We start from the raw sequence: 17,877 nt of genomic DNA, 5'->3' as shown, positions 1-17,877 counted from the left end.
ACCATCACATGTGAAGGGTGGGGAACTATTTGGGAAATCTCTAACAGCGTGCGAGTAACGGATCATAAACTTTTGCGTCTGTAGCAGCATTTTTTTCTCTCTTTTATTTGATGTTTGATGATTCACGATATTGGAGAACTCAGATAGTGGAAGCAAACAGCTTTATGAATGTTTTTGTTTCACCCAGTGATTCCACTGAGATATCTAAGCCAAACAAAAATCTCCTGGAAAGATATACCCAAACACCAGATCGATCATTCCTGTCACCATGTCAGATCAACTTGCCAGTGCAGGTAAAGATTATGGATCTGCTCATTTCCTCTATATGAGCCAAAGAGCAGATGGATTGCACATTAAAAGACTTCAGACGCGCCAATGGCCAATTTTAAAGGCTAAAAAAAAGTGGGATAGAGGCGACATCCTTTCAGGAAGGGGAAAGATTTAAAATGGCATGATTTTCCCAAGGCCTCGGTAACCAAGAGGCAGTTGGAGAGAAGACTTAAAGTGACATATAACCATCTTGAGTTTGTGTGATTTGTTCTGTATGTGGATTCATAACATTTCAGACAAATGGCAGGTCTATGCAGTAAAAAAAACTCAATGCAGCTCAAGGTTAAGATGCTCATTAGATTAGATTAGCACGGCTAAGGAGGAGCAACATATTACACACTGGGGAATTAAATTAGGTGCAACGCGATGGATGCATGTGTGTTTATGGATAAACGTTCAGCCCACATGTTGAATATTGGTATAGATGTATTTCTTGCCAGGACCTTATTCTGGCTCAGCTCTCGGAAGGAAAACATTGCCTGATGCTTTACAGAGATTAATAACAACCTTGGTCACACAGTACATTTACATTAGATGGATGAGAGCAGAACATTTTATCAGACATCTGTTCAACCCGACTAATCTCAGACAGTTGGAACTGAAGCTCGCCTGCAGAACCAAATAAAGCCGTGAACTGTTGCTAACACTGCACAGTGACTCGTGGTGGACTGTCATCCAAGAATACCACATAAAACCAAATCATTCTTATAAAGCTCTGCTGTCCCCACGGCTTTGAGCTGGGGCTTCAGAGCTTATAAAGGGGATACTAAATCCCTTTAAGAGACTTTGTGGCCTCGGGGTTAAGGTAACAGTTAATTGTTTCGCTTGTGTCCTGAAGATATTTGCAGTGAGCTCATGAATCAAGCATGTGACTTATGCATCAAGCCACATCCCCTCATTCTCCTCATGCAGCACGCAGCCTCTTGATTTATGGCTGGACAGTGGCCTGCAGAGGTGTTGGATTCAATGAAATACAAGGGAGAACATCTGGAAAGCCTATTAGCTCCAAATCACAGCTTGGGCCAGTTTGATAGCGATGGCTGATGCAAGCCTGGAATTGACATGCAGATGCACGCTGTGGGACACTGTGTCTTTCTCATCAAACAGACACGTGTGAACCGAGGTTGTCCATATTTTAAGTAGATCGATATTAATGGTCCTACTTAAAGCGCCAGGTGAGCTAACAAGAGCCTTAAATGAGCCTCTTCCATGTGTCCCTAATGTCTCCCAGATGTAGAGTACTTCAGTCCTGTTGGCGTCCTTGGTTGGAAGCAAGAGAAACTTTTAATCTGAAAAATGAAAAGGCCTTGATAGGATAAAACATCCATTCCAACGCTGCGTGACACAGCCAGTGTTACACAAGTCATTCTAGTCAAGGATAATTGGGTAAGAAAGAGCATCGGCAGGGAGTGTCTGAACAAGGTACCCCTGCCTCCACTCATCTCAGCCCCGTAATAAGAGCATGGGGAGGTGTGCTGAAATACAACCCCGTCACTCTTCATCCTCATCCCCTTGATGCAACAATGACTAGCATGCAGTCTGCTTTTCATTTAAGGGAATTACCTTTGGGAGGCCAGCAGACATCTCCTGAGTTGCTCTGTGTGTGTTCTTCTCATCCCTGCAGAGCTGTCTCATTAACACAGAGCCCAGCAGGCTTGGTTTAGCACAGCCCCATCTCTGTCCTGCTGAAGCCTGCAGCCTGCTGCTGCATGGAAGCTGAAAATAATGACTCACACACATTACAAAGTCCCTGCACACAGTCCCCAGTTCCAGCACCACTCCCCAGCTTAGACCTCCAGCCTCTCTAACGAGTTGACTGTAATGTTGAGGCCACTCAAGAACAAGAGAGGAGGGAGAGCGGGGTGTTATGTTAAGTAAAAGAAGTAGCACTAGCTTAGTCTAATTTATGACTTTCATGAGAGATTTTGTGACAGCTTGTGTAGCTTACCTAATGAGGTTTTCGACATGGTACATGAGTTTAGCTTTTCAGTGAGAACCATGACCTGTTGTCTTATTTCAGTTTGGAGTGGAGCAGCTATTACTCTTTTCCTCTGTAAAATGTGTTTTACAGCCATTGAAAAGACCTAATTATTCAATCATCAGTAGGGTGGCTACTTCCTTTAGAGCACTTACGAGTTCAGGCGTCATCTCACCGGGGGTGTGGCTCATATCATTTACATTTCATTAAAGCACGCTGTGAGACATCATTGATTTCTCAGTAAACCAGGAGTTTCCATGATGCAAGCTCATGGGTGGGGGGAGCGGTAGACGTGTCACCCATCAGGAGCTGTCAGAGGACAGGATCCAGACCCTTGGCCAGGAGAGGCCAGGCCAGCCAGCTGTCACCTCTCTGACACTGGCTGAGACCATCCATCTGGCCGAGAGAGGCCCACCACGGGTGGAGAGGAACTCGCCAGATCCCAGACTACATGCACATGAAGGCAGGAATGCGCACACACTAGCAGACATGTGCACAAAGACACATGAACAAACATTTATGCACATACAATGACATACATGCACTTCTCTACGCATGCACGCATGCCGCATGCCAGAGCTATTTTGGGTAATCACCAGCACAATCTGCGGTGCTGTCCACATGAATCATTCCCCCACAGACAGATCCGGGAAACAGAAGTGACACGCTGCCATCAAGCCGAACAGACACAAATAAACAATTATAACATTTGGCTGTAACGCTCGCTTTCACATACAGTAACTCTCTGTCTGGCAGCGTGAGCTTTAACAGCAGGAGTTTTTTTTCCATATACCTATGCATCATTATGGAGTATATAAAAAGTCCTCTGCTGGCAATAACATTTGAATCAGTGGCAAGCTTTCTCTACTCCAAATTTAGACACGCCACAGTAGTAGATCTATCTCTCCTTGTTAGGTTTCACTGGAATTTTTACTGCTGTGATACCCATGTAAAGTAAAACAACAACATCACCGCACATTGGCCCGAGCGTGGAGCACATCCACCCTGGCAATGTTTAAGTAAGAGGGGTCAGTGGAGTTGCCAGACATATGGAGAGCATTTGGACATATTTATACTCCACATCGACCACAACAGAGCCAGACAGAGTGTTGTACATCTTGTTTTGGTAACATCTCATTTTCATAAAAATCTTAAATAGCCACAATTGTTCACAAAATTCTGGATCCATTTTACAAAAATAAACACATTTAACTCCATTATTCATTTTCAATATTTTTTCACTGACAGTTGAAATTCATCATGACTCAATTTATTGTGCTTCAACTGAAAAGCACTCTGATCATTTCCCTCAGCATAATATTTATTAAATTAAAAGCAGAATTTCTGTCTTTTGGGTCAGATCTTAATTGTTCAATTAGGATTTATTCAGTTAGTGAGGACTCCGATACACCAACTAACCAAGGCACAGTTTAAATGTGGGTGACCTCCATGTTGAACAGTTAGTTTAGTTTCTACCTGCTGTGCTAAAAAAAAATCTTGCCTTTTCCTGATTGTGACGTTATACTGTATACTCAAAGCAGCAGTTATTTTAAGGCTTTTGAATTTATCTCACAATTGATTTAAAATTTTCTGTCAACAATGCTCCTTGCTGCCAATGAATACACTACAGGGGGCTCTATGGTTGTGGCAGAAAGCCATGCCATCATTTTTGGTGTGAAGATAAAACAGCCAAAAATACATCACCAGACTGGCAACAATTACCTAGAGCTGTAGTCCCAACACATTATTACCTCCTATTATTAACAGAGGCTGGTAAGTATCAAGAGTCAAGTAAAGGTGATTATATTCAAAGCCTGGGACAAAAACAGTTAAAAGTGCATCTCTGCAGCATGTTATTCTGGTGAAGTCATCATGAGTTCTTATCACACTCAAGAGATGAGAGGCAACAGCAAGCCATGAGAAATGTTACTGAAAGCACAGGGCAGACTCAGGAAGGCAAAGACAGACAGAGGAGGTGAGCGGGAGACTGAGATCAATGATAATGTGATCTGATGACATAGTTGAACAAGCTGTTCCCCTCTGGTGGTCTCACCATCGACCAACTCAGAGTTGAAGAGAGTGAATTTTGTTTGGATTGGCTTTAATCTTCCCATCAGACAATACGAGGCAGGCAGTATGCTGCAAGTGTTTTCCATTCTGCCACAGGAGAATTGTGTCAGGTTCTGCAAGTGCACAAGCACAGATACGTCAGCGTGGCACATTGACAGGCAGCTTGTTCAAATAAAGAACTGACAAAGCTCTGAACTGAGCGGCTCGACTGTTGAGAAAAGTATTTACAGAAACACATGCACATGACAACAGAAAACAAAAACAAAGTGATTCCCTCTGCTGGTTCTCAGAAACTGTCTGTCCATGGTGCTGAAAGGATATACTGTATGTCCAATTGTTGAATAGGGCTATCCATACTTTTTCCACTCTAAAGTTAATTACAAATGGTTACAGAGAAGTTTAAAAATGTGAGCAAATGGAAAACATAAGCTTTTGTGACAGCTATGCATATGCAAAGTCAAGAGTGTTCAACAACTTGTGTGGAGCTTATCTTTGACAAATAGCATCATATGGTGCTGGTTGTTTCAGACAAAGGAGTGTGAAACCAGATGATGAGTGGTGCTCATTGCAAGAGAATACAAACGAATACAAACGTAAATCAAAGATACAAACGTGTTCTCCATCTATTGCATCTGTCTCAATAGACTCCATGCTCTGCAGGACCATCAGTTTTGAAATGAATGATTTTCTTGACAAATAGCATAACACAGAACAAGAGTCTACAGCAACACTTAGCTTTGTGAGGCTGTAGCTATATAAGCGAGGCACTGCTTTGAGCTAAGTGCTAATGTGAGCATGCTAACAATGACAATGCTAGCTGCTGTTGTTTTGTAGGTGTAATGTTTCCTCATCATCATCTTAGTTTAGCATGTTAGCTTGCTAACAATGCTAATTAGCACTAAACACAAAGTACAGCTGAGACTGATGGGAATGTCATTAGTTTTCCAAGTATAATAGTTCAGCTGAATGTGTGTACCAGATGCCACGGAAATCCATTCAATAGTTAGAGATATTTCAGTCTGGACCAAAGCGGTGCACCAGCCAACCGACACTAACATCCCTAAAAGCAACATACATTAAGCTACTACAGTCAAACTAATGTTTTGTAATGCTGGACAAAAGAGGCAGTGCATCAAGTATTGTTTGTCTCTGTTTCATGCTTAGGCCCATACTGTTCAGATAAAATGCCCAAATTAGGCCAGGTTCTGTGTCCCCACCACAAAGATGAAAGCTGTCTCCAAAGAAAATGCCCAAGAGAAACCATAATGAAAACATGTAAATACTCAAAGAATTTTCCTGGCCTTACAGAAGAAAATATTTACTTACTGACTTGACAATTGATGTTTCAGTGGGAAATTATTGCCAAGACGTTGTGTGACAGAGAAAGTGTGCAGGCACAAAGACGTGACCGAACTCCAAACTCCAGCCAGGCCACAAGGAGATGTCAAAGACTCTGTAATTAACTTTAAGCTGTCCTGATGTTAAGAAATCCACCATGAGACTCACGCAAACATGGCTGCCACTGTGCACACCTTCATGCAGCCTGCAGGTCTAATAACCAGTGTTTATATTGTGGTCACCAAATATGAACACAACAGTGGTGTGTTTGATAGATCCAAACAGAAGATATCAACCTCAAATTAAGTTCCTTATTAGTGGAGTTATGGCAACATGATAGCCGTATAAATCTCAACAATGACCGGATCAGGTTTTTCCCTGGCAGAGCAAGGCCTCTGTCATTAAGACCACAAAGGAGCAGAGGTATATTTGTACTTACTTGAATTATTTCTGACTACTGAGATCATTTTTGGTTCAGAGAGGACAGACAAACTTTCAATCTTCTACCCTACACCTATTTTATCTGTCCCAATTGTAGCATTTATAGGTATATAAGTAGTATATTAATAAGTGTTTCCACTGTGTTGGTTGCTGCCGTGGGTATAATAATCTTTCTGCCTTGGGCTCACTTGAATTTTACATGATGACCAAATGTTAGCAGAAAAACAAGGGCATAGAGGTTGAGTTGGACCCAAATATACAGTCATAAACATGATCACCCAAGAGGGAAACCTTGTTTAATATAGTATAATAATAACGATGACAAACAATGCTTTGCTATCACTTCTCGTAAAAGTAGGGTCCAAAGACAAATCAGGCCTTAATGGATGTCTTTTATAGAGATAGGAAAAGGATATTATTTCATTATAATGTCTCAACCACACTTAACAATTTATCCACCTAATTATAGTGGGCGCCCAGGTTGCACTGTCACAGTAAACTTTTATTGAGCTGATATTAATTGATTTGTCCTGACCTATCCAGACCTGGCCTCCCCGGGCTCAGCTTCCTCAGTGGAGCAGTGCCAAGGTCTGTCCTAACTCTGCATAAAAATAAATGAGAAGCTATGGGGCTAGTCTCTAAAGCCAGAGGATATTGTTCGATTTCACGTCAGCCCTCCAGGAGGCAATTTAAACAAGCCAGCATGCTAATCAACCTTGTATAAAAGGCTGTTCTGGATGGTGGCCCATTCTTCTTTTTTTCCTTCTCTGCTATCGCAACCAGGCCAAAAAAAGGACCTAAACAATCTGAGGGGAAAAGTGTGATCGTGCCTGTATCTGAGGGAACATTACACTCCAGTGTAATGTAACTATATGATGTGGAAAAGGAAACAAGCGCTCTTACTTTAACAGGCATGCCCTTGCCAGTTAGGCTGGCATGCCATTGTCATGTTTTTTTTAAAAGTCCAGGAAAAACTCAAAAAAGCCTCTTTGGTGTAACAATCATCCCAGGAAAAAGGTGCTTATATAAAAACATGTTGGCATGGATATATCATTGCTCCACTGGAAGACTCTGAGCCAGGATGCTTCCCTGCTGCCATCAACACATTAACAATGTCTCAGTGGAACCACATTGTGACCCCCGTCTGAGGAGGCAGAGCCCCGATCCACACAAATAATTCAATACTCTAATATCCCCTTGGTATTTGTTGCGAGCACCGAAATACGATAGTGTTCATTGTCTGCTTGTGCCCTGAACCCACAGGTCAGGTGGTAGCAGATCACAGACTTTTCTGTGACTCAGAGGTTAAACTAATCATGCATGACTTTCTCACATGGCCCAACCAGTACCTCTAGAAATCTACACCAGCTTGTCATTCAGCAGTGGGTGAACCTGCTTTTCATGCATTTACACCACAGAGCACTTTAGTTGGTTTGACTGCTGGTTTACTGTGGCCGCTGTTTTGCCTCTCACTAAATGAATGACCTACCACAGGTTAATATCCAAAATGTGGTGTAACTGTCAATTTAAGTAGACACATTTCTTTAAACTGCACTCACAAGCTTCCTTAACTTCTCTGAATATCTTTGAACCTGCAGTCCCACACATTCCTATAGAGTGCATTTAGACAACTCTTCATCAACACTGCCCTGAACTCAAATACCACAAATATGTATGTTTAAGACTTGAATGTTCTGCAATATATTCCAGTAAAGCCACACTTGATCATCACACTTTTCAACTGTGTATTTATTAAGCCTACCTCTATATCCAAGGATGTCCTTCAACCATCTGTGTTAAGATCATAAAAAAGCTCACTTGTAATTTCTAAACAGCAGTCCTTGACTAGAGGTAAGAGCTAATAAACACTGCCCCCTACTGATGGAAAAATGTCCTCACAGTTACTTACCAATATCACCTTAAATATATGTGTAGGTTATAGATTTGCCCTGCTAAGCTGTCAAACTCACCATCAGTTTATTACCTTATTCTTATATTTAATTTGAACAATCATTTTCCCCCCTGATACATGGCTGCTCCTCTAAATGCATTCCCTGAGTTTTCTGGCTGCATTACTCAGCTTTCAAATGAATCTAAAAGCAAATTCTGCCACAATATTCAACAAATATTCTGGTACTATAACTAAAATATTCCCTTAAAAGCTGTGGGATCTGAGCATATACTTTATTAAAAAAAAAGAGAAGAAATTGGAAATAACTTATTTACAAATCACGCTCACAATAGCATCGCTTTTATTTATCAGTGCAATGAAACAGTCCAAAAACATGCATCAGCAAAAACTACAGTAAGAGAAAAGTAAACAAAATACAAATAAAATCTAGAAGTAGTGTCATGAATGATTACAAATATACAGAGAATGTCAATAATGTATCAACAATTAATTAATTAGCAGAAATAAGCTGGGCATGAAAATATATATCTGAAAAGATGTCTGACATTGAACCATCTCACAGATTTTTAAAGTACACGGAGAATACCTTTATATTATCATAGGTATACAGGTATATATTTTTTTCTTTGAGAACCCAAAGGGAATATTTGATACAGCCAACATTTACCCTGTATTTGGCCGGTGCTAACTGAATTCCCTGCTTGTGTTAATATCACTCTCCATCACCTAGGTCTAGGTGATTCATTGATTCATTGAGAAAATAATCAGCAGATTAACTTATAATGAAAATACTTGTTAGTTGCAGCCCTACTTCTAATAAAGCTTATTTGTATCACACCTTAGTGTCTTTATTATGAGTAGGGTCAAAGGTCATAGCATCATTTATAAAAAATAAAAAACACAGCATCATTAGTTGATATTTTTTGTACCCTGCAAACCACAAACAATAAAACAGTAAATATATATTGCAGCTGTTAGTCAAAAACATTACATGAATAATTATTTATTAATATATTATTATTAAAAGTAGCCAAGTAATTAAGTTAAAATGAGAAGGACCAGGGAGATCTTAAGAGATGGGTTCTGTAATGTGTGTAAATGAAACATATGAAACAACATTTCTGAGTGTAACTTCTGGTACTCTGGCATGTCACGTTCTACAAACTGTGACGAGGCTTAACTGTCAAGTCATGTGTATGAAATTGTTGTATTTTAAAGTCCTGCTATGATTTAGATTTCTTTTATCTGGTTAGCACACTGCTAACACTGGTTTTAAGGGGACCTTTTTGTATTATGTTGCTTTAAAGGAAGAAACAGGAAACAGAGATGGATGAACCACCCATTTGCTTTCGGACCTCGACCTCCATCTTTTTCATGGTCTTCTTTTGTGTTGCTTTCTGTCCTCGATGGCTCTTACTGCATGCCCATTTCTCCATCATAATCTTCTTACAGTCCCACAGTGAATATTTGTCTGTCTTTGAAATATTATTCACTGAAGGTCCTCTGTACTCTTTTACTTCTGCCTTTACCTCTTGTATTGATCTTTTCCTTGCTGCAACATTGTATTTACAACCCTGAAACAGACAATAAAATGGGTTTTAAAAAAAGCCTTTCTGTGATACTACACCAAAGACATATTCATAAATTATTATTTATAAAATAATTCAAAGTAATTTATTAAGTGTTATAGTTTAACATCAATATGTTTCATTGGTGTGATCAATTATCTGCTAGCCCTCATGCTTCAGTTTGGTCTCTGGGGAGAACCTTGTAGTTGGAAACTCCATCAGTCTATTCTCTAACTCAGGTGCCATCCTAAATGGCTTTATGCTATCTGGAACAGTCCCAGACAGGAATGAACAGTCACAACAAAAAAACAAAACTACTGCACCCTTGATACTATGTATTACTTATGTAGTAATAGTAAAATAAGTTTGTGTAACCTTGTTCTGGTGCCTCATCTTGTGCCGTTGCACTCTGGCTGTCATCCAACCCTTTATCTTCTGTTAAAAAGCACAAGAAGTAACAAGAGGATAAGTACAAGTCATCAATATGTATTGAAACCCACATGAAAGAATGTGTGGGTGATACGCGTTAGAGAAAAACAGAGTAAAACAGTTTGACAAAGTGTTATTGTCAAATTGAGTTTCATTGATCAGATTATCTGTAACTGGAGACATAAAAATTACCTGCGCTTCTCTTTGTTTGCAAATCCTTTCCTTCATTCTTTGACTCAGGAGTGCCCTCAATCTTCTTTATCTGACCCATGACATAGCCCCCTGCAAAAAATCAACAGTCAAATGTCAAAATAACCTTTATATCACGCATCAGTTATAATACCCTCGCCTTACCTGCCACTGCTGTGCTGCAGTCTGACGGCCCCTCAGGCTCGTCTGAGTCCTGCCTGGTCTTTCCATCTACTTGATCTGGATCTGCATGTGCAGTGTCTGGGGACTCTTGAGAGGTATTGGTGTTCCTGTTGTCTGGTGTTGTTGGTGTGGGGCTCTCAGGCTGCTGGGAGGTGGATAAATCACCTACACTATCTGATTCGTTTTCAGTTGCAGAAGCTGGTTTGTCCATTTCTTGTTGGTTGTCTTCTTTTGTGTGTGTTTCTCCCTGTGAGTCTTGCTCATGTACTGATGTTTCTGAACTGTTCTGTTCAGGAACGGTGGACGGCTGCTTCTCCTCGCCAGAGTCGTCTGGTTCATTTATTTTCGGCTGAATGTCTGATGAATCCGATGAATCCGATGAATTGACCTGATCTGAGTCAGACTCTTCCTTGTGTTCACCAGCAAAGTCCATATTTGGAGAACTTGGCAGAGCAGTAGGAGAAGTTTCAACATTGACTGGAAGAGACTGTGCTTCCTCATCCTCCTTCTCTGAACCTGAAACAGACAATAAAATAGGTAAAAAGCCGATTACAGAAAAAATTACTAAAATCACCCAGAAGCAGTCTTGGTTTCTTTTCTACCATTTTAAGAATTAGCAGTTACAAAATTAAACTTTTGTGCTGCGTATCATTATAACCTAGATCAGGTGTATCAGTGATCCAGTGGTGATCATGAGAATAAAGTTTGGTTGCTCTTACTCTTAAGGAGAGATGGATGATCGAGTTTCTCCTCACTTAAAATATACAACTCACCATATAAATCTGGTTCATTTCTCTTCTCACAACTTGATGAATCAGATTCTGGACCATTTTCCTCTGTAGGTTCCACAGAAACCTGGTGTGAGTCACCATCTTCTTTGTGTTTGATATCAGGTTCACCGTTCAAAAGAGGCCTTTTTTCCTCTTCCGGATCTGTTGTCTTGTCTGACCCCAAAACCAAATAAAACACAAAATTAAATTTCAGTTAATTTCAAACATCCATGCAATTTATTTTACAACAATGATACTAATAACAAGCTATAAACAAACTACTTAACATGTGAGCCATGGCCTGCAAGAAATCCAAAGGCTGTAGCTGCTTTTCAACTTTTTAAGTTTCATTTATTCATTAAATATGAATAAAACACTTTGATCATTGTCGAATATAACTGAGTTTCACTGATCAGATTAAAATTAGAGATTAAAATTAGAGACAAAAAAATTACCTGCATTTTTCTTTGTGAAGGATTTTGTAAATTGAAACCTATTCTCTGCTTTATTCTTTAACTCAAAAAAATGAACCCTAGTCGCGACATTGCCTGTAAAGAATTAACAGTCAGAACCGTCAAAATAAAATTGCAACAATCTTTATACAATCAGTTATAATACTAAAATCAGGATGAGTGACCTTCATTCGGGCTGTCATCTTCATCCCGTTCAATCTCTGCAAAAAAGAGAACATTGAAAAGAGGATGCTTCATGGTTTCAGGCCATTATCATTTCATATGTGAATTAAATTTGGTGGAAAGTTAGGCAATGGCCCAAGCAACAAGTTAACAAGTAATTAGTACTGGTTCTAAATCCAGATTTTTACTGAATGAAAAAGAACTGAGATATGCATCTCGTTATTGTCCATAACAGTGTCAAGTTTAATGTAGATCCAGATCCAGGATATAAAAAAAGTCAGGTTTCTAATGCACGTTCCCTTTCTCTCTCTTACATTTGCTAAGCTTTCCTGTGATTCTCTGACTTATGATGAGTAGAAAATATGCATAAAATACAAAAACTCTTTCACTGGACAATATTTCAAGTGCAACACAGCATAACAAATAGAAATATATTTTTTCCTGAGCATTGTTAGGGTTCATTGCTTGTCTCCACTACTTGTTCTCTAATCTGGGACGGACCACTGAAAACATATCATACCTTCTATTGAACCATTTGGTAATTGATTTTCCAAATCATTTATCTTTTCTTTTCCAGTGTGTTCTTGAGCTAAGAGGAACAAGTTAGCAAAGAAAATAAAGAAACAGCATATTTTAGGTTAGTACATCATGAAGATGAGGGTATTTGACAATATAGCATTAAGTGTTGAGTGCTACTGAACATTTCTAGCTTTCTATGTAAAAACAGTTATGGGAAAAACATGGGACCCATAAAAGAATATGAAACAACTGTTACAAAATAGCTTTGAGAATACATTGACACTATTTACAGGATCAGCTACTCCTACAGAGTTCCTAAAAAGTATGTGCAACCTTTTCCAGGATACCAATAATTTTGGAATCAATCCCTATGGTTTACTATTTATATATTATTTTATGAAACAGCAATTTATTTACTGTACCTTTGCGGTGTCGCATGTAGAAAAATATGGCCAAGCATATCAGGAGTAAAATCACAAGAATGGCCAAGATAATCAGTCCTACAAGTAAACTTGTACCTGCAGCAAAAACACAAAAGTCAAATTAAAATAACTTTTGCAAAAACAATAATGAGCTGCATTACTTGTACAACCACAGACATATGACATGTGCCTCCCTGACACTGGAGTCCAGTCTTATTTCCTTGTAGGCATTATGTCAAAGTGCCCTCTTAGTAATACTATTTTTTCACAATGTCAGTTTTCATGACAGTGGAGTTGTCAGTCAGTTATATTTTATTGGACACAAAAGTCTGCTTTTAATTTTTGGCATTTTTCCCCAAGAACAATTGTTTGTCACTTTTGATGCCAGTGGTGTCGTCACCGCCCCCTCCCCTTTCAGCCAATGACATACAGCCTGCCTCTTTTAAGCTAACAAACTCAACAACTGCTACCAGATTTAGCCAGTTAGCTCCTGTTAGCTAGAGTAACAACATTGCTAAAGTGTTTAATACAGACACAGCAACCAAACATCTCCCTCCCTTATCATAAAAATGCTAGATATGCTATCTAGCTAGCTAGCGAGCTTAGATTATTACTCGGCATCAAGGTGAGGAGCCAGTGTCAGCAGTGTCAGATCACTCCTGTGTCTGTGTAATGTGTTTATTTACAGCAGCAGCTACATAGTTCCTTCAGAATTACTTTGACATTGTTGTTGTTCTAGCTAACAAGTGCTAACAGGCTAATTCTGGTATCAGTTGTTGAGCTTGTGTGCTTATGAAGCAGATTGGCTGAAACGGGAGAGGGCACTGACTGTTAACACCACTGTCATGAAAAGTGACATTATGAAATAAGAAGTGATATGAAATAGAAGTATCATTGGAAAAAATATCATTATGAAATAATAAGACTTTTGAAAAGGGACATTTTGAAAAAAAAAATCTAATATGAAATAAAAAAAAAATGAACTCCTGTAAAACTTTATTATGGAAATAAGAATGATGAAATAACATCTTGTAGCAATGAGTTGAGTTTAATAATTTCTTAAATAATTTTACCAATTATTGTTTCATTAATATAATTTTACATGATTTATTCATATGATCATATGATTTATTTTATAATTACTTATTTACTTAATATTGAACACTTGCTCCATAGTGACTGTTGAATAGAATAAAATATATTGTGAAATATACTGTATATTGATATTACAAGAATAGTGTAAATTTGTTTCTGAATGTATTTGCTTGAAATGACAAAATAGAAATATACAATATAATATAATAATATACAACACAGCTAATATCTAAGTGAAATCTTACCTGGGTAGCAATCCTTTGCAGTGAATGTAGCTGTTTCTCTACTCAGAGGGTTGCTCACCATACAAACATGTACTTTGTTATCATGTTTATCCCCCAGAGGTATTGTTAACTTTGGGCTAAGCTGTGCTTTCCCCTCTCCATGTGATTTCCACTCAAACTTCATTAAGGATTGAGGTGCTCTGGGCTCTGCAGAGCACTGCAGCGTTCCTGATATGTTCGAGCTGCTGCCACCGTTCATCTCACAGGATATGGTGGGCTTGACAACTTTGTCTATATGAAGACAAAGATGAAAATAATTACATGAATACAAACCTAAATGAGTAAATAAATGATTCCCTTATGTTACATGTATGAAACATTACATTCAGGCATCAACACTTTAAATAGCAGTGGCGTAAAGTGCTTATCAAGTGCTTATAAAGAGATATTGTATAAGTTATAAAGAATGAAATAAAATGTCTACAATGGCAGAGACATCATCATTATCATCATAACTTCCAATGTCAAAAAGGTTAAATTGTTCCTTGTTATGTAAATAAGTTTAACTTCTTGTTTTAAGGTTAGGGGAACATCATGGTCATGACAAGGTTAAAGGAGACAAACACTGACTACAGTTACATGACATTCATGTCAACACCCTGACTTTTTACTGCAATATAAGAAAATCACACTAATTCCTACACTAGATTGTCTTATATGGAGATCAAAGGCTGTCAGCAACTTTAAAATGCATTTTATAGGTGACGTATTAAGAGATAATACTGGCTTTGATATCTTGATCACCTGGCTGAATTTCTCCAGTAACTGGAGGCCGAAGTGTGAATGCTCTGTGGGGTTTCCACACTGACAAGCTGCAAATCTCACCAAATGGAGGTCAAATGGATTTAATGTAGTAGTGGATTTGCACCTCAGTTACACCTCGACAATGATGATACTAACAACTTCAAACACAAACTCTGCTAATGGTACAGGGCCTATAAAACTACTGCTGCACCAATTTATATTAGTGAGTAACAATCTTTGAAATTGATCAACAGAAAGAATTACTCTTGAAAGTGAAAACAAATCCATAAAAAATGTTCTAAATTGAATTGATATTGAAATGTGTATTCACCACACTCCAGGTCAATATTTGGTAGAGGCACCTTTTGCAGCACCGCTGTGCATTAGGCTACATTATTACTCTGCTTATATGGTAGTTTCCCATTCAGACCATCGGACAGACACCTGACCCCGTTTGTGTCGGGATGAGACAAAGTTTAGGTGCTCTTTATGGGAGATGGAAAACTGAGACTGTGTAAGCACTTCTGATAAATCTCACTTTTGTGTGTCTTATTGTCCACACAAATGTTAACTTCATCATCTCTGATAAAGTGCAACTCATAGCCGCTTCCCAGGAGCTTCTCAATGGGAAGCATCCCGGAGGAAGACAGTCCCAAACAGAGCAAAGGTGATTGTAAGCGAGGGAGAAGCAGAGGAGACGTCACACTTTTTTTCAAGTAATAACTGCAGGCTGTCAGGAAATGCTAAAACATGCACATGTAATTGAATCAACCTAAGCATTCGACTCGAAGCAACCTATAGGACAGGTGGATTCTGGCTGCCTTTCACATCATTTGCACAAAGCCAACTGAGCTTTAATCACTCTCTGATGCCATAACTGAACTCTGGTCTCAGCTGTCTGGAGAAAACCAGGTCCCTGATGTACTCTGGCTGCAGCTTCATATGGACTCACACATCTTGTAACTGGTTTCAAGGTCATCAGCATCACTCATTTGGCACATAAAGACAGACAGCTCTCATCTATTTACACCAACGCTAGTTGTTTGATTTATTCTTTTGACTCTAGTCTTGAAATATCGAAATTTTGACTTTATTCTGAAAATACAAAGTAAAAGTAAAAACACTTACCTATGACCTCCAATGGAAAATGTGACTGATGCAACAATTTGTTGATTTCTACTTCCAATTCATAGTCACCGCTGTCTTCAAATCTGAGGTCATCGATAATGAGTTCTGCAGAGTGCCAGTCGAGAGTGATCCTGTTTTCATATGGGCTGTACACCTGTTGCTCTTTGCCATCAAACTCTACCACTTTGTTGCCATTGTGTTTCCACAGAATTGAATTCGGTTGTCCAGTGATGGCTGGCTTCAAGTTGACCTCCTGCCCCTTGAGCGCATATTTTGTCGACTGTCCAGCAACTAGACACATAGAATGAAGAGGTGTAGAAACATGCAGCATAATGTGTGAAAGACTTTCGTATATCTTAAACATTGAAGGGTATGACGACAACTCAGACCTCAGCAAAAGAGTTCTATTAGGTACACCTGCACAAACTAATATAATCCAATACAAATAATCTGCAATAAATCCTGTTCGTGTGAAGCAATGTTCAGTCTTTGCTAACACTATGCCGGAGAAGTGTTGATTCAAATCTATGATCATTTTTGTATACTGTGTACTGGACAGCATTGAAGAGAGGTGTTTCCAATATTTTGTATTTTGTGCCAAAAAATAAGCATTGTCGTTGTCAAATATTCCCGTTCCCAGCTTCTCAGTTGTGATTTTATTGCTTTTCTCTGTGTGTTATATGATATAAAACTGAATTTTGATGTCATCAAACATCCAATTTGATTACGATTAATTGAGACAACAATCGGCAGATTAAACAATAATAAAAAGAATTGTTAGTAACTGCCTTTGACTTGGCTTAGGGTAATGTTAGGTTGACATTAAACATTGCAGGCAACAACTGGTTGGGGTTAGTGATGAGGTTGAGTGCAGGTTAAGGTAAAAGGAAACACAAATTGTCCGTGAAAACCAGACCAGAACCAGTTAAAGCATCGACTAGGAGGAGATCAAACTCACTGACCAGGACTCAACATAAATCAAGATTATTTTGTCAAACCTTTCAATATAGTTCAGTCCAACACAACAATACACAAAGTACAGCTTCAAAAAGCTAACACCTCTCTGACACAGTGTCAACAACAGTCATATCAGTTTAAGACATAATGGCAGTTGTATTATTTGATTGTACAGTTGTAACTACAGGTGTAAAGTGAAAGTAAAGTATTTTCATACACAGTTATAAGAAATACAAAAACATTATCAAGTATATTTTTAGGTGTTCCCTTAGTATTCAGAAGTAATGCTGTATTCCTACAGTATTACTTCAAAAAATGTTTAACCAAAGTTCAGAATACCACAGACACAAGTTTTACCTGCTGTAAGAAAATATGAACTATTGAACTCAACTTTGGATTCATTAACTTGTCCCGTCAGGCCCGCGAAGTTTAACAAACAAGCACAATCACAATCCACAGACAAACTCACCAAGGCAGGAGGTCAAGACGAAATAGGCCAGGGAATAACGAGCCATTTCAGAAAGGCAGGAAAATCTCAGGTACGCAGCCGCCAAGCCGCCCTCCTCCTACATTCACTTTCACTTCGTCTTCGCAGGTGTTGCGTGAATAAAAAGGTTAACTGTCGTCCTTCCCGATATAGTACGTCGAAAAGCACCTGAGTTGTTTTTCTTCCTCGAACAAGTTCGGACAGGCTAAAAACAAAACTACTGAGATTACCTGCGCAGGTAAAGTAAGGGGTGTGTTTGTAAGAGACAGGCTGGCAAACTTCCCCGAGGATTTTTGTACTTTAGAACACGCAGGTGCAACAGCGGAGAGTTCCTGCTCGCTCGACTTCAAAATAAACCAGATTATTGATTATTAAACTTGTAAATTAAAGATTTTAAA

At 38.9% G+C, this 17,877-nt stretch overlaps 1 protein-coding gene across 1 annotated transcript; it reads right to left on the bottom strand.

Annotated features, from left to right (window-relative positions):
- Positions 1-8,386: 8,386 nt before the first annotated feature.
- On the bottom strand, positions 8,387-17,611 carry LOC139292490 (protein starmaker-like). Its single transcript, XM_070914842.1, has 11 exons — positions 17,462-17,611; positions 16,036-16,326; positions 14,125-14,394; positions 12,785-12,880; positions 12,364-12,432; positions 11,846-11,881; positions 11,212-11,382; positions 10,421-10,954; positions 10,259-10,348; positions 10,013-10,072; positions 8,387-9,643 (listed from the first exon to the last, which is right to left on the bottom strand). The coding sequence occupies exons 1-11, from the start codon at positions 17,505-17,507 to the stop codon at positions 9,636-9,638; spliced, it is 1,671 nt and encodes a 556-aa protein (XP_070770943.1). The 5' UTR covers positions 17,508-17,611; the 3' UTR covers positions 8,387-9,635.
- Between the last annotated feature and the right edge of the window lie 266 nt (positions 17,612-17,877).

This window comes from Enoplosus armatus, chromosome 11 (assembly GCF_043641665.1).
Source record: "Enoplosus armatus isolate fEnoArm2 chromosome 11, fEnoArm2.hap1, whole genome shotgun sequence".
NCBI lineage: Eukaryota > Metazoa > Chordata > Actinopteri > Centrarchiformes > Enoplosidae > Enoplosus > Enoplosus armatus.
The sequence above is the reverse complement of the archived record's forward strand: the minus strand, read 5'-3'. Positions and strand labels throughout refer to the sequence as shown.

What these genes read in the sequence shown, in the direction of transcription:
- LOC139292490 (XM_070914842.1), bottom strand. Translation starts at nt 17,507, where the DNA reads ATGGCTCGTTATTCCCTGGCCTATTTCGTCTTGACCTCCTGCCTTG. An exon ending in ACCAAATGGTTCAATAGAAG is followed by an intron (nt 11,882 to 12,363) that starts GTATGATATGTT and finishes TCTTTTTTGCAG; the next exon opens with AGATTGAACGGGATGAAGAT. An exon ending in CTGCAGCACAGCAGTGGCAG is followed by an intron (nt 10,349 to 10,420) that starts GTAAGGCGAGGG and finishes GATTTTTTGCAG; the next exon opens with GGGGCTATGTCATGGGTCAG.